Below are 25,619 nucleotides of genomic sequence, written 5' to 3'. Positions count from 1 at the left end.
TGCACACATTTGAATCTTGTTTCTACCAAAGGGCGATTAGAGTACGGAGCAAGTGCAGTTTCCACCCCTGCCCAATATAGCCGAAAGGGACGGTGTTGTTCTTTTTATGTTGAAATGCCTGTTTTTGGGTCCGTGCACACAATAACATCAATTGTCAAGTTTGACTGGCGGAATCAGGAAACACGAGTTTGCTGTTTCGTAATTACAAGGATGTTCAATATATTTGGGCCTTTTAGTAAACTTATTTTCAATTCAAGGAAGGTGTGATGATTATATTGTTTAGATAACGCTCCAGATATGTTCAAGGTTTTCTTTTCTTAGCAACAGAAAAACCTGACTCTGTTGAACATACGATATTATTGCGTGTTTTGTATAGTTGATATGTATTTAGTCCAGTGGATGGGCATTTGAACTGAACGTTTTCAGTAAAGCGTCCAGCTGGATCTGCAACAACCAGATAACGACGTCTTGAGACACACACTGGGCACCGACTTACCCTTTAGCAAGACATTTTTAAGCCCAGTTTGCGTACATAGACAAACCTATTTTATACATTATGCAGCATATTTTCTACATTCTCAATAAAATCAAGTTTGTCGTGACTGACAACCTTACTATGCTCAGCTTCATATACCAGACAATGTGACAGCACGCAAGCCACTCTACCGAAATGTAGAAGAAGGCTTCCTAACATTCAAAAGAATTTCTCGGCTTAAAAGTTTGCTTCGTGTTTTTAAAGCCTGGTGCCTATTTTTGAGGGCTCAATTTGTAAGTCAAATTATACGTTATTCGTAAGTTATCAATTCTCCCATAAGTGAGAAAACTAATGCAAAATGTTACTTGTGCGTACCTGGTTGTTGCTGGGGATGGTGAGGAGCATGCGGTCTTCCGTGCCCTGGAGAGTTAACAGCGAGACCATTAGTGAAACTTTGTCTCCACATTTGTACTTTGTTTCTCTTCTAATTTTCTGGCATGACCTGCCGTGGTACCTCATTGGCTAAGGGCGTTGCGCTGCTGAGCACGAGGTCGCGGGTTCGATTCCCGGTCGCGGCGGCCGCTTTTCTTATGGAGGCGAAAACCAAAAACGCCCGTGTGTACGAGATTTCGGCGCACGTTAAAGATCCCCAGGTGGTCAAAATTAATCCGGAACCCTCCACTACGGTGCGCCTCATCGCCTGCGTTGCGTCAGCGCGTCAAACCCTACAATCAATCAATTTTCTGGCATGAGGTATTAGCTCGGTACAAACATTTTACGCTCATTTTTACACACCCGTAGCGGATGGGAGAACAACCGTTGGGGGAACTGTGCAAATAAATATGTCTGTTATGACAAACAATTATACAATAGGAAGGAATATATCTGTTATGTATCAGTTGCCAACATTTACCGTATGTAGCCCCATTGGGCGCTAAGAATTAGTGCAAAGTTTCTCACCACAACAACCGCGAGGGGCACTGTGCAATACCAAAAAAAGATTTTAGAAATCAAGTTTATTTCTCCTCCTCCTAGTTGCAAAGCTCCTTATGGGCTCGGGCTGCCGGCGTCTCATGTAGTCGTCGTCATTCGTCATCGTGTCCTTATGTGGTCATGGTACTAAAGCACCTGGGCACTCGTTTTTTAACGCCTGGCGCCAGAACGTAGCGCGTACGAAAAGAACGCGCAAGGACACTCGTTTTAAAACGCCTCGCGGTTCCATGGGCAAATCCATTGGCAAAAAGTTTTAATAAAATAACACACTGGGTCACTCGTTTTTCTTTCGTGTGTGCTTGTTTGCTGTTATTTCGCTCGGTACACGCTTTAACTTTAAAATTTGGAGTAGTCGGTTAAGAAATTCCCTTATCCTCAGTCTTCCTAATTGGCATGTCGCGCATACTAGCGCGCCGTGGGTTTAGACAGAGATTTACAATCTTTGAATACAGATTGCCACTGCAATTTTAGCTCTGTTTATGCGGTATTCCTCGGTTATCAATTCTCCCGGAAGTGAGCCGAACAAACTAATGCAAAACGTTGCTTGCACCTACCTGGTCGGTGGTGGTGGTGACCGTGAGTACCGTGGGGCCTGTGCCCTGGGAAGTTCAGAGCGGGAATATTTTTCAAACTATGATTTCAGACTCGTACCTTGTTTCCAGCAAAATTTCTAGCATGAGGTATTAGCTCGGTACCAACGTTTTACGCTTATTTTTCCGCACCCGTAGTGGATGGAAGAACAAGCGTTGGGTGAACTGTACAAAGAAATATGTCTGTTATGACAAATAACTATATCATACGGAGAAAGATGTCTGTTATGTATCGATAGCGCAAACAGCCCAATTGGGCGCTGGCTGTTTGGGCAAAATTTCACACCCTCACGATCGTGAGGCCCACTGTACAATACCAAGAAACACTTTTAGTGTCGATACACATTAGGGGCTCGGGATTTCGGCGTCTCATGTCGTCGTCCTTCCTCGTCGTATTCGTATGTGGTCACGGTACTAAAACACTTGGACCCTCGTTTTCCAACGCCTCGTGCTAGAACGTAACCCGTACTAAAAGAACACGCAGAGGCACTCGTTCCCCAACGCCTCGCGATAGAATGTTTGATCCCGATGAGCAAAACGCGTACTAAAATAACACACCTGAACACTCCTTTTTCTTTCGCGCTTCCTTGCTTACTGCTATTTCGCTCCGTAATCGCTTTAAGTTTGAAATTTGCAAGTCTCTATTTTGAATTTCCCTTTTCCGCCGTCTTCGTAATTTGGATGTCGCGTACTTGAGCTCGCCGTGTGTCAGAGAGATTTACAGTCCTTGAATACAGATCAACACAGCAATTTTTAGCTCAATTTATGCGGTATTTCTAGGTGATCGATTCTCCCGGAAGTGAGCCAAACAAACTAATGCAAAACTTTGCTTGCACCTACCTGGTCGGTGGTGGTGGTGGTGACCGTGATGCCTGTGCCCTGGAAAGTGAAGAGCGAGAATATTTTATTTGTCAAAACCTTGTCTCCACAGTCGTACCTTGTTTACAGTGAAAATTTCTGGCATGACGTATTAGCTCAGAAGAAAAGTTTTATGCCTATTTCTGCACACTCGTAGGGGATGGGAGAGCAAGCTTTGGGTGAACTACCAGTCCCAAAACGCTGAGAAGAAGTACATCTGTTCTGTATAACTTGTTAACTTTTAGCGTAAGCAGCCCAATTAGGTGTCTTTCCGTCCCGTCTGTTTCTGCTGCACTACATTTGATCACTATGAATTACCAACTAGCCCAGTCTACTGCCAATTAGGTGCCGGCTAATAGGACAAAAGTTTTTACTACTAGAACCATGAGGCCCCTGTACAATACCAAAAAAGATTTTTAAGGGAGAAGCCCCTTAGGCGCTGGGCCTTTCGGTGTCTCATGACGTCGTTGTCGTTCATCCTCGTATTCTTATGTGGTCACAGTACTAAAATACCTGGTACTGGTTTTCCGACGCCTCGTTCCAGAACGTAACGCAATGTAAAAGAGCACACCTGGACACTCGCTTTCCAACGCCTCGTACTAGAATTTTTAATTCCCATGAGCGAAAAGGCGCACTAAAATAACACAACAGGACACTCGCTTTCTTTCGCGCTAGCTTGCTCACTGTTGTTTCTCTGTGTACTCACTTTAACTTCAAAAGTTGCAGTACTCTGTTTCAAATTTTACTTCTCCTCCGTCTTAGCAATTGGAATGTCACGTATATCATTGCGTGCCGTGCGACAAAAGAGAGATATACAATCTTTGAATACACTTAAACAGAGCATGATTCCCCCCTTCTCCCGTTTCACGTAAGTAGAGGTGGCCCGGTTTATTTTACCATTTGAAATGAGAGCCCAACAAATTTTTCGCCAGTAATGCATACGTATTTTAAACGAACCTATTCGGCAAAGCGTTCAATGGCTTAGGCGAAAACAAAAAATAGAGGAGAAACTTAATAAATCTACTGTTATTTTTGCCTAAAAACATTTAGCCCTGGTTTTTTTACCTACAGCAAGGCACCATAGTGCAGCCAATGCACAATTAGCAATATTTGACATTTCTTTTTGTCCATGTGCACAGCAAGCTTTCTATAGGACTATATGTATCGGCTTGTAACAAAGGTAGATGGTCCGCAAGTTCATTGTTGGCTGGGATGTGTTGTAGCAGGCAATCCGCTCAATTGGATAGCCCAAACCCAATTTGTCAGAAAGAATCATCTCAGGTATTAAAAACGTACACACTGGTTCGGGAATTCGGTTCTTAAGTAAACTCTGGCGCTATTTATGCACTTTAAGGAGGACCAAAACCTCACTAATAAAAGCATCACTCGCACGTACCTGGTCTCTTATGGTGACCTCCCTTACCAGTCTGCTTGTGTCCTGTGGGGTGAAGAGTGGGGAGTGCATGTGTGAAATTTTATGTCCAAGGGCGTATTTTGTTTTTGCGAAACCCCCTGTTACCACTAGTTATTTCGCTACAACACTTGTGAAGCATGCATTTTTTTTTTCTAGCGGGCTAGATAAGGATACATAAGGTTTGATGTTAAAGGAGCCATGAAGACAAAATACAAGTTGGGTTTATTAGAAAGACTGCTTAGTCACGATAACAATGATACCAATATCATCGCAATCTTCGAACAAATAACGGAGATATAAAAGAAAACGTGTGAAGCAGTCGCGACCCCCTAGCCAATTTCCCGCAACTTTTCTATGACGTCACGGAACCTTGTTTGTGTGATTGGCGGCTGCCCAACTGACCTGTCGCGACGACACATGACTGGACGTCTTTAATGGGGCCTCTGGTTCCATTTAACCGCATCACTTGAATGCAAACGTGCAGTTAACGCACTGAAAATTATATTATATTGTTGGCCCGTATGCCCTCATTCCTGCTCATACACGTCACTGTGGCGCAAAATTTGAAATTTTTTTAAATACTTCTTGCTTTTTTCGTTAAAAAACTTCTTGTGTGACTCTAATGGAGCTGAGTGAGATACTGAATCCTAGTTCTTTCAAAATAAACGAAGTTGTATTTTCTCTTCAGGGCTCCTTTAACCCTGATGCAGCGCAAGGCCAGTCAGAAATCAAACGCATTTGTTGTTTATGTTCAAGCTCTCATTATTCCTACTTTCCAAGGAAATTGTTAGGTTATAAACTTAGTATCGTCTCACCATAAACCTCGACCTCACTGTTTATTCGGCAAACGCTACTCCAAGATTTTTAAAAAACACGAAAAACTTATGGCAATTTTTACACGTGTATTGGATTCTAAGAGGCAAAAGTCAATATGACCATGAAGAAATTTCTGCTACCTAAGATTGCCCTCTTTCTCGAATAATTCGCGCTGGCCATGCGTACCTAAACGAAGCAAGCGTATTTCATGTACATTCATTAATCGACCCTTTTATTCACCATCCTCTCTGTAAACCGTAGCGTGATTTTGTTACGTAATTAGAAACAGCGCAAGAGAGAGGACGAGGAAACTGACAAGGACGGGGGCTGACCTGACAAGGACAGCGCCCATCCATGTCAGTTTCCTCGTCCTGTCTCTTGCGCTGTTTCTAATCATGAATCCTTACCGACTCGCCCAGCTTCGCACACTTGTTCAATTTGTTACGTAGTTATGAAGTGGTGGATGCCCCAGGAAACACTCCGGGGCGGCCCAACTGCAACGCAGCCTAGACGCAAATACAACGATCGGAAGGACACACACTGCGGTCGTAGAAGAGGAAGTAGAAACTCGCAGGCTATGATAACAGGTTTTACACCAGACGCCCCCATTTCCGGACGTTCTCTATCATTGTAAATAAACCCATCCAACCATTTACATTCGTAACAACATAAGTCTTACCGTTTTCTCTTTGAAACGCTAAGAATGAGACCGGAAGGCTCATTGTTCTCATCTCGTGTCTGAGACGAGGTACGCTGCTCAAGTTGGCTTGATTTTTCCCGCAGTAAAATAGACAGATTATGCCTTCACAAGCAATTATTTTATATCTTTTCAGACAATAAAGATGACAGGTTAGGTGAGTTTTTACATCAATTCCAGCTGTATTAGTAGGCAAGGCATACTAGCAATGGTGGAGCGGCAATATACCAAACCAAAAAAATCAGTATTACTTACCAGGTTTTGCGGGGTGACTGGTGGGGCCAGACGGCTTGTTCCCTGCCTCTGTAATAGTGTGGAATAGCTTTGTCAATAATTAGGCTCCAAAATGTGAACCTAGACCGTCTTCTGCCAAAGCAATTCTCGCCATGAGTCCTTTTTAATTAGGAGTAACATATTCCGCCTCGGCACATTTCCAGCGGGCGAAGTTGACTTGCAAACTTCGGAGCAATGCGAAAGAATAAGGAGCGTCACTTCATTTTTCTGCATATAAATTCTTCTCAAATTCAATACGCCGCAATTTATTGGAAATTGCGATAGTAAAAATAAATATCATCGCACAATAACCAAACGAAACGTTAGTAGCACTTACCCGGCTTTTTCGTGGGCATCCTATTGCCGGACGGAATCTGCCCTACGTGGATGAAACCATGGAAACGTTTTGAAGAAAATGTGACTCAGAACACTGTAGTTCGTTTTCCGCCAAAGTGGCTTTCATCAGGAGTCATTTCTCAAACGAGTAACACAACCCGATACCGCACATATGTAGCGAAAAAAATTTTAACATAGGTTGGCGAGATAACTTCACCGCAATCTGAAACAAGTAAAAGCCCAAATCTATATTTCTTTATATATCCTCTGTCCCCACTGAAACATCGCAAGTGGGATATAAAAATAACATTGCGCTAAAATACCCAAGAAAACAAAAGTGTGGTTGACTCCTCTGTCATAGAATCAGTAAAGCACGAAAAGAAATGTGCAGCGAAATCTGCAGCGAAAGGAGCATGATTTGCGGGATGGCAGCAGTCTTGTCTGTGTGTGGGGTGAGGGACGTCCTGCTAGCGGGTCACTTCCAAAAAAAATTGGCCGCGTATCTGCTCCTTTCGTTGCAAATTCCGTCAAAAGACGGTAGTCTTTATCGGATTTTGCGAAGTAAATGCCTCCCTTCGCTTTCCCGCTCACCTCTCATGTTGTTCCTCTTGCGTCGCGCTCCTCCCAAGGTAAAGACGCCAAATGTTTGCTTAAATCATTTTAAACTTCCCGCGTTCCACTGCTCCAAACCGGGTGTCTCGATGCGAACGCTGCCGTACGGCGAAGACGCGCGTTAATCGAAGCGCCCTACTTCAACGTTTACAGAACCGCGTTTCTCTACTCCACGTGCGTTGCAAGCAGAACGTAGAACCTATCTAGTGGAACCTTGCATAACTGTTGCCGGTTGATTTCTTAAAATGGCGCCAGAAGTTATAGTGGCGCTGGCGACAGCAGGCGACGGCGGAGTGAATTCTTTTTCTGGAGTTGATGAAGTATTTAATTTCGCAAAGTCAAGCATGTTTGATTTTTCTATAAAGGAACACTGCAAATATCACTTCTGTATTGATTTGTTATCTCATATTTGCGTAATGCCTTGTTCTTCTTCAACAATGTTGACAAGTATGAACATTACACCGGACATAGACGGGTAGCTTTAGCTGTAACTATATAAGACTATTGCGGAGGCAGTGTTTTGCTTTGGCCGGGTGGCTGAATCGAGTCACAGACAGACAGACGGACAGACATACAGACAGACCAAAATTTCTGGGTTTAAGTAGCCCAAGAAAGACTATCGTCTTTAAAAAGGTCACTTCGTTCCTGCTCCGTGGTGTATACGGCAGACGGATGCGTTGCGACGAGCTCAGCTTGTGGAAAGTGAGAGGTAGTATATCTAGCTTTAACCGTGCACGCGCAAACGCGTTCCTCTACACGCTGGCGGGCTGGCGTTTCTCTTCGCATCAAATCAGTCGGCGTTCGCGTCATTCGCCCGTCGGCGTCACTTCGATGCAGCTTGCGCTAACTGTTGGCGCTTGTTAGCATCATGATGCACTTCTTCGCTTCACCTCTCCTATGCGACAGCACCATCCGCGTCATTTTGAACCTTTTTTGGCATTTCTCCTGTGTTCGTTGTGCTGGCGTTATTTTCGTGACGGATATGACGTCATCAAAATCTTGGCGTATCCGGTAATAGAACACTTTCTAAAAAGCATTAGCCTAACTGGTTTCTTTGGGTGACTGCTCGGAACGGCTGGCTTGCGCTCTGCGGACGTAACAGTGTAGAATACGTTTGTAAAATGTTCGGGCCCGAAATCGGTACTTCGTCCTCTGACAACGCGACTTTCTTGATGAGTCGTTATTGATCAAAGGTTCCATGTCACTCTAGGGCACGTTTGAAGAGGGCTAAATAGACAACGTAAGTTGGCGCACATTTATCGGAGCAATTGAAAACAAGCATAACTCAGGTAACGCAAAACAAACCTGGGTAAATCCTCAGGATGTCCGACTCTGGACATTTCAGCATCCCCAGGTTGTCCAGATCTTATCCTCAGCCAGTCTAATCGAGATCCGTTTGTCCGTCCAGCGTACATCCTCAGAACGTGGTCAAAATGATGCCGCAGGACAACTTTCGTACACTTCTAGGATACAAACTAATTTTCTTTATTCTTAGTCTGAAGTTACCTACAAGCTAAGGCAACAGGTCTCACTACACACCAAACTTTCTTAGGCCCTTTCTGGCCGTAAAGGGTGTAAAAATCTTGTCGCATGGCGAACACCTTTAAAACGTTTTATGGCGAAAAAAAGGTGTATGAACAAAAAAAGGGTGTTCATTTGAGCACCCCTAAAAAGGGCGTAAGGTTGCTTAGCACCTTAAAATAAGGGTGTGGCCAGGGCAGCAGCTACTTGTGGCAATGTGAATAGGTGGAGCGCGCAGCAATCAACACGAACAGTCAGTACGAACAAGTCACACTTGGACCGCAAATGAATTGAGGAAGAAAACCAAGGGGATGCATACGGAACAGGGAGTGCCTGCTTAACGTACAGGCGCTCTTTTGATCTCCTTGCTTTTATATCTAGCAGAGGAGGGCCCCCTGATCGAGTCGGTGGGCTTGTCGCAAAAAACAGACTTTTTAGCGCTAATTTTAAAACTATAGATTTTACTATGAGAATATACAAATTAACACGCCGATTTGCAAAAACTTTTTTATCACGAGGAAGTTTTTGTGTTCCATTACTTATAGAATTTTATTAAATTCAAACAAATCTTCCCCGCCACCTCAACACCCTTCAAAAAGGGAGTTCATTATTTGAACACCGTTGTTTCACAGGAGGGTATAAAGCTACAAATTAGGGTGTTCGAAACTAAGAAAAACGGCGTAAAGAAAAAGGGTGTAAGGAAAGACCACCAACTAAGAAAAAAGGTGAAGAGGCCTGCAACTTTGCAGACATTTTGCACCTGTTTACAAGGGTGGTCTGCAGATTTTCTAAAAGTGGGGGGGTGTTTTTTACCTCACCTGTAATAAATTAGGATAATTTATTACTGTAATAGCTAGCCTTTCCTCCACGGTAACAGCAGCGAAACACGTCCATATGGATTGTGGTCCAAAAGAAGTAATACAACGGATCATTTAGGGATCATTCACAATCTATTCTGATCCAAAATAAGTTCTTGTATGTACCATTGAGGGATCATTTACAATATCTATTCCTGTGGATGTCCCCCGGAAGCCCAGAATAGGATCCAGGACGTTTGGACCATTTGAAGACGTCCTTAGGACGTTTTGCGCTATCTGGTAAATGTCAATTGATTTTCCGAGTACTCTGTGTATATTTAAACGCCTGAAGTCAATTAAAACTGCGGTATAAAAACAAGCTATCGTGTTACAATACCCAGGCAAAAAATCAGCACCCCCTACCTGGTTTTTGTGGTGGTCTGCTCGGACCAGCTGGCTTCTGCCCTGCGGAGGTAAGATGGTTGAAAGCGTTTGTAAATACTTGGCCCCAAAAGCCCTACTCCATCCTCTGCAAAAACGACTTCCTTCATGAGTTATTCTGAAACATCATCGCTCATTTGTAGCAGGCTAAACAGCCACGTAGGCGGTGTGAAAACTACTGAGCAATTTTAAACAATTAGCAATATAAATTGATTTTTTATATACCTTGTCCAGACAGATAAATCGCCAGTGAATATGAGCTACGAACTTAAATTAGACACTTCGTTACAACCTGAAAAGGCATCGTTAAAACCCACCTGCTTTGCTTGGTTGACGTCCGGAACACGCCGGCTTCTGCGCTGTGGAGGTAAGAGCGGCAAAAACTTTGTAAGAAGTGGCCCCAAAGGCTATATTTCGTCTTCTGCCTAAATTCTTTCTTCATGAGTCATTGCTAAACACTATTGCGCGTTTGAAGCTGGGTAAATAACTAACATATGGCGGCGCTGAAACTACGGAGCAATGTGGAACAAGCACAGATGTCACTCGATTTTTATACACGTTTTCCAGGGTTATGCGCCGCATGCGAATAAAAACTGCAATGTTACAAATAAATATTATATTACATGACATGGCAAAAAGCATTAGCAAAACCTACCTGGTTTGTTTTGGGGACTGCTAGGACCAGCTGGCTTTTGCCCTGCGGAAGTAAGTGGGGCAATATGTTTGCGAGAAATTTCGCTTCGAAAGCTGTATTTCGTAACACACTCAGCAAGTGCGCGAAGCTGGGTGAGCCAATACAAATCCAATAAGAAAACAGCACGAATAACGAGACAAGATTACATCAATAACTACGGGGCTGACTCACGACTACGTTCATGCAAAAACACGCGTAGTATAAAAATAATTTCAGGGGTGCACGCACACAAGAAAAACCTCAACGGAAAAAATAACAATGTAGGCTTGTATTTTTTAAGCACGGGCATCTCACACAACTGTCACAGCACCTACATAGTTTGTCTGTTGCATATACAGCAATTTATGGCATGGTCGCATATGTCTCCATTTTTGTTGGAGGACAGCAAGTCAGGCGAGTTCGTTGACAGTGCTGAAGACTGTTGTAATTGCCATGCGCAAAACTCAGAGTGTAGGGGAGATATTTACACCTTTCTATTTAGAAAAAAAATGGTGATAAGTGTGTCATTGCTCTGTCTGTGTTGTCGGCAAATAGGAAATTGGACTTGTAGTATGGTTGCGGTGCCCAGCAGGTTGTATAGGTAGTGCTGAGCACGTGTAATTGTTGAATGTATTCAAGAAGTGATTATCCTCGGAGGCCAAGTTATGAGGCCACGTGTTTGTTCATGTTTATATATATATATATATATATATATATATATATATATATATATATGTGTGTGTGTGTGTGTGTGTGTGTGTGTGTGTGTGTGTGTGTGTGTGTGTGTGTGTGTGTGTGTGTGTGTGTGTGTGTGTGTGTGTGAAAACGATAATTGAACTAACGTTTCGACCGGGGTCCGGTCTTCGTCAGAGTAAACATCGGTAATTCAGCGCGCGGAATATATAGGAACGATATGATAAAGTCTGACGAATAGTTTTGCACTTTGCAGATACAAATAAACACACAAAGAATAACAATAATAAAATAAGAATCTCACACGTGGTGTTTGTACACGTGTGAATTAACATAAAGTTTTCAAATACAGAACTTGTACGGAATATCGGATCGGGTCAAGGGGTATGAACACCTGCCCTTTTGAAACAAAATGATAACTTTCGGGAATTGCAGCTTAGCACGTTATACGCAAACACATCAGGAGCAGCATTGAGATATAAAAAGCAAAGATGTCATCGTTACTGGAAACATTTCATATCGGTTCCGTTAGCGCCATCAAACAAATCGGTAAAGTCACATTAAAATTGGTGGCTCTGCTTCTACGATTTCAATAGTGATAATGCAATGACGCCGGCATATCAGGGCAAGAGGCACGGTAACTTTCCTACACGTTCATTGATACCGCGTTTAACTGTATTAAATGTGTCAACTAAAAAATCACGTACACCCTTTCGTGATGCGAACGTAAACTTGAGTCCAATATAGTAGCCCTAATTTTTTCGAAAAAGCGACCGCGAATATTTATATGCTTAGACAAAGGAAGCCCAGGAGAGGAAAGTGCGTGCACCGGGTGGTTATTAAAGCGGAGCCTCAAAGACGTCTCTGTTTGGCCGATATACTGGAGTGCGCAGACTGAGCATTCTAGGACGTTTACTACATTCGACGTATAGCAATTAAAATCGCCTTTAATTTTTGAGGAAAAGTCAGAAGCTGTGCTGTTTACTGTTAGTGACGTGGTCATGTGAGCGCACACTTTGCAACGAGCTTTTTGGCGGGAGAACATCCATGCGAAGATGGCGATGCGATCGTGGAAGAGGTCAGCATGTCCCGCAGGTTTTTTGAACGGCGATAGACTACGCGTTGTGGCTCTTTAAAAATGGTTCTCAGTCGCGGGCTTTCCATAAGGATATTATGATGCTCGTTAAAACAGCTGTGATTTCCGGCGTAGGCGCGGAGTGGGTGAGTACGAGATTAGATTGTGAATAAGCCGTTGTGTTATTCTGCCGTTCGGGAAGCGTTTTGCGGTCCAGGAGTTTTCTCACTAATATATGTCTTCCTATTCTTTTTTTTCGACAAGCTAAATTTTCTTTACTCTTCTGCCAATCCCCATGTTTTCTGAATGGTTGGCCCGGTGATAAATTGTCTAGAATTCACTCGGGTTCAACAGCTTTTATTTTTAAATAGGGAGAGTATATTAAAATTGCCTGAGGATAACTGCCGAATGCCGAGCAGGCCAACCAAATAATTGCCAAATTTCTTTCTTGTAATTTGCATCACCACAGCGACATTATCGTATATAGAGTTTCTGTAGCCCATATAGCATTTATTTACAAAGAGGGGGACGGTTTCTGCTTGCATGTTTACTATTAATTCTTGTCTATTCACATTATTACTTAAACTTAGGACTATGCGTTTTTCTGTGAGAACTTCATCCGCACGTTTTACGAGACCCAAGCATTCTCCATTTACTCGGATTGCCTAATTGTAACCGACGGTCTTGGAGAGCTGGTGTCTTTGAGTGTAAGGCAATTGTTGTTTAAACCCTCGCACTTATCCGTTAAAAGAGTACCGATCCGGCTCGTTCCTGTAACATATCTTTATAAATCTGCATATTGTTTTTATTCTCCTTCGACGCATTACAGTGATGCGGTTTACCTAATGGAAACCTTTTTTTTTGGACTGCATAAATGTCAGGACAAAAATGTTTTAAGCTCTTCTGATTCATGTTACCTTTTCTTTGACATGAATGATACAAAAAATACCATCACTAGAGAGTGCTTGAAACCATATCCAACGTTTTGTGGAGATTTCAATAGCTGACGCGCATTCTTGCAAGCAGCAGTAGTATTATTAATCGCAGTTATAACCGTAACGTATTATAAACAAGTTAGATAGATAGTATACATCAAAACAAAGCACTATACAGTGCCTATTACTTTTTAGAGTTGATGGACCTCAACAGTTGCTGTTTTACAAAACCTAGCACACTGCTAACACACATGTCAGGAACAAAAAGTATATTCACGTCTAATATTGAGAACAATCTTCGTCCTATTACGACGTAACAAGGTTATCCAGCTTCTTACAGAAATATTGATAATTCCTCAGATCAACAAGAATTCTATCCCATAAATTTACCCCAACGTACTTAGAGGTCGTTCACCGAACACATTATCAGCAAAGGGAACATTGGAATCGTTAAACATTGAATTTCTTGCGTATCCTATTAGTCTGTTAAGTAGAAACATGAAGTGGGTGATTGCTAATAACTACGGTGTGTGTGCAGCGTGCTGTGTTTACTTCGCGCATGTGGTGAAAAAGTGATATTTTAAGCTCTGCAGTAAAGACGTAGTCGGTTCATGGTTGTCGCGAAATTTGGTATTTCTTCCAACGCTCTGCAATCGTCTAACTTGGTTATGGTGAGTAGTATGAGCCCGGCACCCAGATTTTAAGCTGTGTGACAAACGACTGCTGTATCAGCGGAGCGCGAAATCGGACGAGACAAAAGGGAATAAAAACCAACAGTGTACAGGCGCTGCTCTGTCAGCGCCGGTTGTGTGAGCGCTGTCAGCGCCTGTCTTTTCTTTTCTTTCTGTCCCAGACCCGTCGACGTTTCCGCTGTGAAAATGAAGCATTCTATAGGATAAACAAAACGCTAGTATAGGAACAATAACGAGCTTTTTAGAACGGCGTAACAACGAGGGGCTAGCTTAGAGCAAACCCAAGTTGTTTGCGCCTGCCAATGTTTTCCACCTAGATATTTCAATGTATTGAAATATTTAATAATATAAAGTTAAGACTAGTACTGTCATGCTTCACTGACTTACTATGCTGAAGTTCTCAGAAATTGTGGCCGCTTTATAACAACGTACTTTGTTCTTTTTTTCTGCGCAAGTAAAAAATTACGAATTAAACTTTCTTTCTGTTGGTTTTTACTAAAAAACAAGTTTGATTTTAGCTATCTCTTCGTCCAGTCTACGATACCGTTCATGCTCCTTTGCAGCGGTGAGTATGATAGCGGTGTCACCAGCGCGCATATGCATTTGCGATGCAAGTATTTGAGGCAAGACTTTAACATAGACGGTAAAAATAAAAGGCCAATATGCACACCCCTGTGTTCCACCTCTGTTTATGTATTTCTGTAAAGACGTTACATTCTAGTGCGTATTTTCTCCTGGCCATTCACAAAAAATACCAAACTTAATAAGTCGTAGGTTTTCTCCTGGTACTTTCACAGGTGTTTGTGAAGTTTATCTGGCACAGTGTGATTGTCAACTGTATCAAAGGTTTTTTGCGTGTCCTAGATCACGACTGTGACAAGTTTAATAATATGCAGCATAGTATTAACATATTAATTGGCCGAGCGAGAAAATTGCCGTTGGTATTGAATACCGCTGACAGAAACCGTGTCGTGTAAGTAAATTTTATAATGCAAATCAAATCGGTCTATGACTGGACGGTTACGATAGGCCGCCCTCCCTAAATACCGGGGTAACTTTCGATATTTTCCGTGTCCTAGATATGTACCACTGAACGGAGAGTACGGAAACGGGCTATACAATAGTGCCACACATGTCGATGTTGTCTCTGATGAGGCGCAGGGTGATACTACCAGGGCATCTAGCTTTTCTTGCGGGTAGAAGACTAACAGGTTAAGTTACTTCATTCATATCGATGTTTAGTCTATATTTCCAACGGCAAAACAACTTGGCTGAATAAAATATACGCGTGAAAGCCTGCCCAAGATATTTTGCAGCGAGTGCTCTATATTTACTACAGATTGGACCAGCTGAAAAAGTCCCCAAAGTGATATTCCCTAAAGTCACAATAAGCATTGTGGTACAGGCTTGTTTTACGCTTGACTTATAGGTATTATTTACAGTGATCTGCCCGGCATAACCCTGGAGCTAGCGATATGGCATTTTTATCATATTTGCCATCTTTGGCCTATTTATACTGCCCATGTCTTCTTAGTCTGTTTTATTGAAGCCTTCCGAAATGAGCAGCGTAACTCATTTGAAATACTTTCCTGGATGCGCAGTTCTATCTTTGCCTAATTCTATATTACACCAAATATATTCCGAATGGTGCTTTAGTGCACAGCTAAGCTGTCCCCGCTCAGAAAATGTGCATAATAAGCGTGGCCAGGTTCGACTTTCTATGGCATTTTGTCCCTAACCTGCGATTCTTCCCAACCCATGCTTTTTCGCTTACTCGACTGCTTACTTGAGGAGTTCCGCTAGAAGCAATCACAGTAAAACGGCAGCCTTCAGGGCAAGTTGTACACGGTGTTGAATTACATGCCACTATTGCTTAGCTACAAACAATAGAAACCGACTTCGGTGCAAAAATGCGTACTTAGAATACCAAACCACAGGGTTCATTTCCGGTGACAACCGAAACATCTCAAAATTGGAATGAGCTTTTTGCTTAAAGGAACTCTCTTGATAACGGCAGTACGCTTGCGGGGTTCATAATAAAAAGTTTGTACCTACCTGGAACTGGTCGCACAATGCCAGCAGTGCTTGGACCAGGCCTAGGAGCACCTCCAGTAGGGCCACTTGTACCCCTGTTCCCAAGCTGTGTGGCTGTTCCTGGTACGGACTGGCCGTTAGTACTTCCCCCAATACCAGCCCCAGAATTCGGTGTTCCTGAAGTTCTACCAGTGCCTCCTCCGACATTTACGCCGGCACTTCCTGCAATTGCTCTTCCACCCGTAGTAGGCCCCCGGCCGGAACTAAGGCCCCCACCAAAACCGCCCCCAAAAGCAGGACCCGGAGTTCCTCCAGAGCTTCCGCCAAGTCCGGCTTGAGAGCCTGGAGCACGCCAACTTTGTTGTTGTTGCGCCGGATTCAAAACTGGTGCTTGTAATTGTTGTCGCTGTTGCAGTTGCGGCTGCTGTTGCTGGGATGGTGGTGAAGGCGCTGCTGCTCCGGGTCCTGTAAACATACGGAAAAAGCACAAAATTTATCACCACACCTTGAAGTAAACTAGCCTTATAACCAAAAAATATTCAGACAGAGCAGGCCTGAGCTCCTAAAGGAAGAAAAACAAGTGGAGATTAGCCAAATAAAATTCTCTTTAAATTACACCGGGACAACGGCTGTCGAATGGGGGAGAGAAAAGAAAACATGCAAAGTTAAAGAAGCGATATTGCAAGGCGTTTGAATTTCCCGACGACAGACATATTGCCATTCGTCCAATTTCAGTGTTCAAAAGAGACATGTTGAACAATTATGAAAAATACCTTACAAAAAATGTAGCGGTATTGGGTGTTCCCGCACTAACTTTTTATAATTAAATTAATATTGCCAGGAGTTTATATATTATATGACCAAAACATCACGGACCTGCACTCCATCGAAGTCTCTTGTTTTAGTAGCCACACTTCTCCTCGGTGGCATAGAGTTTATTCACAATGATGTAAGATACGTCTGACGCATATGTCTCAAAATACCTAAGCAAGCGGCCAGCCGAGAATTATTCTTCCATTCTACACGAAGTGAAAAATGTAGCTTCCTTAATATTTCAATAATCAATCGTTTTTCTTAATAACCCCCTGGTGACATATGATGGCTTACGCTACCTTTTAGCGCAGACACTCGCTGTAATGTGTCTGTGGGCCTCCAACACTCAGCAAAAAAAGGGCAAGCGGCGCACTATATGCTAGCAATAGCCTTTGTGTACACGTAAACTACAATGGCCATAAAACACATTTCAATTTTTTATTGCCTTTGGCACTAAGGCCTCCTAAGTAGTAAGAATTTAGGAGAAACTTTAATCAAAATGCAGTGTTTAATTGAGCATATCTGAGCAGCTGTTTTGAACTTTTAAATGTATAGCGTTCAATATATCAGCATATCTCAGAATTTAGCTACCTTCCATTATAAATGTAAAGAACTAGGTTGGATGTTTAAAGTTACAGCATCCATAATTTTTGAGCCGTGGAATTTACGCAGAATGCCCCGCAGTGTGATCCAAGCACACATTCCGGGAATTGTCCCATAATTCTTTTTGGAAGCCTGACTTCACGGCGGTTATTCGCGTCCATATGTTTTATCTTACAGGCTTAGCGTGTAAATTGTTATCAGCCCCATCAACCTTAAACTGACACCATATGCTAGTGCTAAAACTCAGCCTAATCTGTTGCGACTTAGTTCATGCCTTGTAACAAAACCGAACAGCGAAAAAATGGTGGGAAGTCTACAAAGCCAAAGAGGCACGTTCGAAATGGTATTTCGATAGTATTCTAGTTCTCTTCACCACTATAGTAAGAGCGGGCAAATTCTAATGGTGATCTTAACAGGTACCAACCTTTCTTTTTCCTGCCGATATTGCAGACGACCCACTTCCCATCCTTCAGTTTGTGATGATATCGCTTACACATGTTATCTTCACGGTACTACATTACAAGGTATTTATTCGTTTAACATCAAAAGTGGCACCTCTGAATTACTGAAATACAGCACCCACTGCTGAGTTAGCATTCCCGCGCTCGCCCAAGTTACAAAAGTAAAATTTGTACGTTCAAAAATTTTAGTTGCGGCCCGTCAGGACCGAGGAATTTGTTTTCTTTGCCCAGTTGCTTATTTTACCGCTTCATTGATCCATTTATGTACACCTGCTGGAACCCGGAAGAACGAGTTCAACAGTACATTGTAACAAGCCTTAAGTGATTCGCAGAAAAAAGCGCTGTAACCAGTTTTCAGTTTAGTGTATTCGACCTCAATTTCAGTGGGGACGAAGTTAATATATAATTGTACAAAACTAATTGAAGCAGTGATAGAAGTATTTTCGTATTTCAACACGCATTTACACCCCCCCCCCCTCCACATCCTCTAACTCCCCTACCCCATCTCCTCCTCCGGCGATGACAAAGGTCAAGGCACGGAATGTAATTAGGATTATTAAATACATATTAAAACAACAATAACTACTTGTCATAAAGCGTACACTTTGCGACGATTGTAAACAACCCACTCGGCAGTGTGAGGGTTTTCAGGCTTCATAAATGAAGCTGCGTCCGCGCTAGCCCGAACAAAACGTATTGAAGTATCTAAAATAACTGGGATTTCTACAACAGGCACTGCTTGCAACAGTAACGCCTTAATGGAAAGGCAATATTCACCCTTATGCTGAACAGATAGGATAACCTGCAATTTGGTGACCCGAAAAGGGCAACGTTAGGGGAAAACTGCGTGTATTGAACTAAAGTCAGCCCAAACTAGTACACATTCGATACAATGTCCGGAAAGCCCGCGTTCTAATAACAACACCTCACTAGAACCACTTAACTGCGGGTGCCTTGTAATTAGGGTGGACGCTCCTATAATCCGTCTTCACTGGTGTCTTTAGAATACATGAACACGTGGGAAAAAGGACTTTGCTGCGCCTGTAAATTCATATTGCCCTGCCGTCCCACTTCTCAGTGAATGTATTGCGCCACTGACAAGTAGCGCAATACATCAATATTGAATTTATAACCTACTATTTTATTAGACTAAGCTAATACCCTTTCGACTAATCTGATGACATGAGAACTCTGGGGGTTGCTTGAAATATATTGCGACGAATGTCACTTGGGGCTTCAAAAAAGGGAGGCTAAAGAGCATGTTCAGTAGCTCCAAACTCGAAGCTGCAACCCGAAGTTTGTTATGCCAAGTGCTGGCTCGAGCATTCTCGTCTTGTTTACTCGCTTGCTGCTGATGACGGTAGTCTCCTTGCTCCCCCCTCCCCTTTGAAGGAATTGACTCGATGCCGCGAATAACGAGGGGCAGTTGGATGGGTTAGTGCGTAGCTTATGCCTCAACGTCCGTAGTATGGGTTGAAACGTACGACGTGCATCACTTCAGGCCTTGGAGTTCGGCGGGATGCCGAGTGCGCGGCATCAGCGACTACTTTATAATTAGGGTCACCAGTAGGACGAAGTGTCTTATACGGGCCAAAGTAGCGTTCATTAAGTCTTTGCTAAGACCACGGCACCTTACGGACGTTCAAATGCAAACTTTGTCCCCGAGGGTGAAGTGTATGTCACGCCGACAGAGGTTGTAGCGATCAGCTTCTAGAGATTGTTGACATCGAATCATAATCTTCACGAGTTGCCGTGCTTCCTCTGCTCGCTGGGATATTTCTACAGCATATTCGTCGGTAAGATCACTCGACATGTGAGGCAACAATGCGCCGAACATTCAATTCAAGTGGCGGTCGTGTACTAAATATAATGGACCGAACCCGTAGTTCCTTGGATCGCACTGTTATATGCGAATATTACAAAGGGAAGCACCTTGTTCCAATGATCGGTGTGCGACGTCCGCATACATTACGATCATATCGGTAATGGTCTTTCTGAGGCGCTCCGTAAGGCCACTAGTTTAGAGGGTATAACGGTGTTGTGCGTTGTCTGCAGAGCCGTTTACAATGCCTTGAATGCGTGCTCTTCTTTGTCATTTTTCTGAAATGGTGCCTGTTCTTTTGTAAGATAAGTTATTCGAGCGGATATCAGAGAAATTGGGGACAAGCCATCGGTAATAAGCACACAATCCCAAAAATCCGCTCAAAGCAGACTTTTCCATTGGTGTTCGGAAGACACGAATGACATCTGTTTTCGCGAGTCAGCACTGACAATTTTTATGCTAATAACGTGACTTAGGAACTTGAGTTCATCGTACACCAACCGAAATTTCTTCGGACTCCACGTTAGGCCAGCTGTTTTGTGAGCCTTCAGTATTGTCTGAAGCCGTTGTAGGTATTTGTGGAATGTACGGGAAAAGCTGACGACATCCTCTAGGCAAAGGAGGCAATTTTCCCATTTTAAGCCGGCTAGGTCGGTGTCCATGGCGCGCTGCAAGGTTGCTGGTGCCGTACAGAGACTGAAAGGCATCACTTTGAACTCACGTGTCCACTTTAACCAGCAGGAAAAACCGGCTCCCGCAGGCAGATTTACGTGTTAATCCGAGACCCTTGCCACGTAGCAATATGGGGTGGGCTGGCTGGGTGAAGCTTTGCGCTGGCGCAGTGTGAGGCTGTTCGAACCCAGATCAAGCACGGAACCGTGCTCATGCAGGATATCTATACCACGGATTATGTGTCCGGAGCAGTTCTGCAGGGCAAGAAATTTCACCGGGCACACCTCACCATGAATCCCTACGGGGGCAGTACACCGTCAAACAGGCGTCGTGAGGTGTACTCCGACAGTGAGATCATTTTCGGCCGGGAATGGGCAATCTTTCCAGTCAGAACTGAGTAGTCAGCGCCTTCGTCGACGAGTGGCGTTGTGTATTGGCCATCTATAATGACAACAAATTGACGAAGCTTGCACTCACGCGCAAGAGAGCAATGGCGAAGCTAGTATAGATGACCAGTTACGGACACAAAGTTGAGTCTTCGTATTGTTCTGTTGTAATGGCTGACGTCAGTGCCATGGCATTTCAATGAATGTATGTTGCGCAACGCTAGTATGAGCTCGTGGCTTCGGTCGAAGTTTTCATACGCCCCTCTGCAAGCGTGACTTATCGTCTCTAGCGGATGCTTTGCACGCCAAGCCTCTCAAAGGGCGGCCTCTTCTTCGGACATGCGAACTTTGCGCATCCGGGTCATTTGGAGTCAATGATCACCTACGGCAGCTCCGACATTCAAGTCTCGACTCTAGTATGATGCAGTGAGCATACGCACAAGGACATGTGGACGAGACCGCGAGGGGCGTATTTTATGACGTGTCTTTATCGTTGCAAGCAAGTGTTGCCGCCATACGGCTAACGCTGGAGTTTTTTGGGACCAATGTTGGCCAATCTGTCCAAGCGGGTATGCGTGGCTTGACGAACGTTCCCTCCATGCAAGCGGCGAACGATGGAGTCTTTTTTGGCCACTACTGGCCAATAACCTTAGGTGGGTATGATTAGCTTGGCGAACGTGGGTTCGACGCACGCGTGGACGAGCGCTCGGCCTTTTCTTGGTATTTTTAACTGCGCACACCACACACTAACGATTTCCTCATCATCTTTGCTGTTAAAAACATTGTTCAATGGGGCTTAAGTTCGTGTGGAACGTTTGCCAACGTTTGACTGCGAGTGTCGCAGTGTTTCTGGAGGTTCTGCGTTACTTTTGTTGTTGGCAGCGCCACCTCCAGGCACTGCTGTACTTACTTTTCCCGGCAAGGCAGGGGCGATCGGCTTTATCAGCGAGATGAGCGAAGAAGCGAGGGCAGGCGACAGTGCGATGGCGAGTGGGATCTCCCAGGTGCGACCTGGAGTGGTTGTGACAATGGGCGTCGGAGGTATTCATCGATTTCGCGATGCCCTTAACTGTAACGTGGCCATGGATCACTAGGGCGGATTCCCCAAAGCCAAAGCTCACGGTAGAGTCAGCGGCAAAAGTTGTGTTCAGCCTGACAAAAATAGGAAGCACCGCGGTTTGCTATCTGTGGTTCGCGAGACATCGTTTTTCATAGGCGATGTTGCTGTGCACAAGGTGGCGGAACCGGCGACCCAACGGCACCCTTTCGCGACATGTTTCCGCAGGTTCCAGCGACTGACGAGTGTGGCTGTGGAGCCGGTGCGGTGCGACTTACGCAACAAAAGGACGTTCGGGAAAAACGTCCAACGGAGTGCGGGGCCTACGTTTCCGCTGCACGTGTTCCCTGACCAATATTGAGACTGCTCGTTCGTGCACTGAGAAAATTTTTCGCAGTTCTAGCTAAATTATTTCGCGGATAATTTCGCGGAGGTAGTTCTGATTGGCGCTTTCCATGTGACGTCGTGACGTCTTAGGTGCAACAACCGTGGAGGCAGCCACTAACCGGTGGTAATGGCCACTGTCAGATTTGCGTAACGTTTGGGGCTTCAGTCACAAACTCGGCAACGTTAGCGGGTGGTAGCACAAAAAATGTCGCTCCTCACGCCCCTCATAAGAACACGAACCATGCTTTTCTCGGTGGCCACCAGATCCACCCGAGAGCTCAACCAGAGAAAATCTTCAACGAAGCTTCTGACGCTTTCGTTCGGCCCTTGGGCATGGCTCTTGAATAGTTATTCAGCCCTTTGTCGTCTTAAACCGTCATTCCAAAATCCCATTGACGTAAGGCCACCTCATGCTGGACAAAAGAGCACTATCTCTGGCGGCACTTGTCCGCCGTCCAACCACTGAGGCAAGCCACTCACTCGTACTGCTCGATTCAATGGTCGACGTCCTTAAGGCACCCCATGGAACGAGGCAGGACCAGGGTGTACGACGGGCCAGTATACGATCAGTGATGCGAATGTTTCAGTGTGTTTCGACTGCGACATCATGCCAACTGCATGCCTCGCCAGCGTCCATTTGGAATCCGCGGTCAGATGCCCTAACCCCGTTGCGTGGCCTCGGAGGTGTAGGCTGGTGCGCACACCGGGCTGTTCGAAGAATACTCGCAGACCCGGGCTTAGTATCAGGCTGGCCTCATTGGGACGTGAGAGGGTACTCTGCACGAATAGTACCTACCCGGCTCCTCCACCACAAACTGTAACGGATGAGACTTGGAGCTTCGAAATAGGAAGGCTAAAGAGCACGTTTAATAGCTGCAAACTCGAAGTGGCAACCCAGAGCTCGTGACGCCAAGCGCTGGCTCGAGCCTTCTCGTCGCTTTCATTCACTCGTTGCTGCTGATGGTAGTTGCAGTAGGTTTTCCTCTCATCTATCACGCGGCCGTAGTCTTATGCTTATAAGCAACAGAGATTGCAGAGATCCACCCACAAGGCACGTCATTCCTGGCCGCTATTTTTTGCTTTTTATGCTCCTTATACTTTCGCCCACACATAGCCGTTGAAATGAAGCTTTCGCGGAGGGGCAACTTCCGTATTCAGCTAGGGCATTGAACACACAGCTGTCGCTTGTCGAGTATGAGCCCCATGGAAGCAAGAACTTGAGAAAAAAAGTAGAACGAGATGAGGATTGATGTAGCCGCGAAATATTTGAGTTGCCTTCTATGGCGAACTACTAGAGAAAGATATACCGTAAAGCAAAGTATAGAGATTCTCTATAAACACAGCTAGCCAAAGGTTGGCCACTCTTCCAGAGCAATTGTAGTCACGAGAGTTACGTGTCGCATTTTAAAATCGTTTATGACTTCGCACTATAAGACTCCAGTAAATAAATGCTCCATGCATTACCTCTCGTCTTATTGAGCGACACTGAAAGGCCGATCCCTGCATACCGAATGGCTTTCTATCGCTCCTGTGCCCACATTGTTACTGCGAATCAGGGATAGACGTGTGGGTAAGGGCATAAGTGTGTGGGTAAGTACATAGCTTTTTGGCATAAATGTAACGTAACATATACGTATGCAAGTCTATTTGTTGGGAGTTGATGCAAAAATATAATAATAACACGAATACTCAAGTATATGAATAACGAATAATCCGGGTTTCATCCACTACTCGGCAGAATTTACACATGCCAACGACTATGGAAAGAATTTTCAAGCGCAAACGGCAACTCCTTTTTTAACAAGAAAATTTGTATGCCTTTCCAAAACACAAGGACGGTAACTTCTAAATAAGGACCTGAATATTAATGTTTTAAGAAGGTCTGTGACTGAAGTAACATGTGTCCCCATAAAAGAATCTTAAAAGTCATCCAACTAGACTGATAGAAGTTTACGTGGTTTCCTGCTACTACCTGCAATTCAAATAAAGTACTGATTGTGCGATGCTACTAATTTGGTTTGTTCCGCAGCTAGTATAAAAAGCGAAGAAGTACGCTTCTAGATAGTGCACTTTTTCGAACGAATGACGGAATACTTCAACTGTCACACTGGGAAGCATGTGTCAGAAGAAAGTGCTAAAATTTAGGGTGACTTACTGCTTGTTTTTTGTTAAGGAAACGTCAATGATACAAAAATTAGAGACAGGACCACGCAATTTAGTCCATACTATGTACTTCGATTAATTTATCAATCGCAAAATTAAAGTTCTCCTAATACCTGATGTTTATTCGAGCAGGCACCATACAGACCCGAATTTCCCTCAGATGACTACGTGACACGTGACGCGCTCCGGAAAATACTTACCTGAGGCTGGTCTCCCCATGCCACCTCTGTTGGCCCCAGTCCATGACCCAGGCCTATAAGCACTTCCAGGAGGTCCACTTGTTTGACCACCCGGAAACTGACCAGGTGTTCGTCCTCCAGGCATGCCGCTAAAGCCTCTACCAGGACCTCCACCAGAATTCGGTGCGCCAAAACCTCCTGTAGTTTGTACTCCGAGATTTGAACTGGCACTTCCTCCACTTCGGCTTCCACCGAGAGTTGACGTCTGACCTGGGCCGCCGTTTCCCCCAAAGCCTCCACCAATACCAGCACCCGTACTTCCTGCAGGCCATGGTCGTTGAGGTTGTAGCGGTTGCTGTGGTGTATATTGTGGTGACCGTGGTAGTTGGGATTGTTGTTGTGGGACTGCTGGCCGTGGCAGCTGTTGTGGTGGCGGTGTTGGCATTAGTTGCTGCCGTTGCTGTTGCGGTATTACTGGTGGTTTAGGAATTGCTGCTTGGCCGGTTGCGCTTGGCCTCCCAAGGCTTCCTGCTGTAAAGAAACAAAAGGAATACGCTTTGCCACCTCATTTTCCAGCAAATGTGACTGAAAACAACCTACTTCAGAAACTTTATAACTATATGCCAAATAACAAAATAATCATACTGGGATAGGGTCCACACAAATTTTTCGGTTCTCTCTAACTATAGCTCATACCGCAAGCTAGGTGCAGCACTGTAGAGGCTACATAGTTGTCAATAGTCAACCACTGAGGGCATCCAATCCACCGCGAAGGAAGCGATAAAAGCCACCGGGGCCTTGCTGTTCCACCTCACGATAGGGTAGAAGGAAATATTCTTTCAAGGCCCTCTTCACGGTGAGTTAGGCGCCCTCAGTGAGAGGACTGTTGACAACAATGCAGCCTCCGCAGTGCTGCACCTAGCTTGTGGTATGAACTATAGAGTTAAGACAGCGGAAATAAACACGGTTTCTGAATTCTGAACTTCTAAAAGTGTTTAAAGACTATTTAGAGCGGTCTGAGTTTATACACCACCAATATGTTGATATATGGTTATTTACAGGATTAGTAACTGCGAACATGATAAGATATATTAAAAAGAGGTTTGAAGCCAAGTCGAATTAGAGCATTCTTTAGAACTATTCAGGTTATA

General features: G+C 44.2%; 1 protein-coding gene across 1 annotated transcript in view; it reads right to left on the bottom strand.

Annotated features, from left to right (window-relative positions):
- The window catches only part of LOC144150941 (uncharacterized), a 54,263-nt gene that overhangs the window by 9,808 nt on the left and 18,836 nt on the right, over positions 1–25,619 (bottom strand). The window contains exons 3-13 of the mRNA XM_077682241.1: positions 24,490–24,999; positions 15,947–16,390; positions 10,479–10,520; positions 10,141–10,182; positions 9,806–9,847; positions 6,454–6,495; positions 6,099–6,146; positions 4,313–4,354; positions 2,899–2,937; positions 2,023–2,067; positions 851–895 (exon numbers count right to left, since the gene is read on the bottom strand). Of these exons, the coding sequence (XP_077538367.1) occupies positions 851–895; positions 2,023–2,067; positions 2,899–2,937; positions 4,313–4,354; positions 6,099–6,146; positions 6,454–6,495; positions 9,806–9,847; positions 10,141–10,182; positions 10,479–10,520; positions 15,947–16,132 (573 nt within the window). The 5' untranslated portion in view covers positions 16,133–16,390; positions 24,490–24,999. The remainder of the gene's footprint in view (positions 1–850; positions 896–2,022; positions 2,068–2,898; positions 2,938–4,312; positions 4,355–6,098; positions 6,147–6,453; positions 6,496–9,805; positions 9,848–10,140; positions 10,183–10,478; positions 10,521–15,946; positions 16,391–24,489; positions 25,000–25,619) is intronic.

The sequence above is a fragment of the Haemaphysalis longicornis genome, unplaced genomic scaffold (genome assembly GCF_048455015.1).
Source record: "Haemaphysalis longicornis isolate Haplotype H1 unplaced genomic scaffold, Haemaphysalis longicornis Haplotype H1 scaffold_81, whole genome shotgun sequence".
NCBI classification, from domain to species: domain Eukaryota; kingdom Metazoa; phylum Arthropoda; class Arachnida; order Ixodida; family Ixodidae; genus Haemaphysalis; species Haemaphysalis longicornis.
This window is presented reverse-complemented; position numbering and strand designations above follow the sequence as displayed.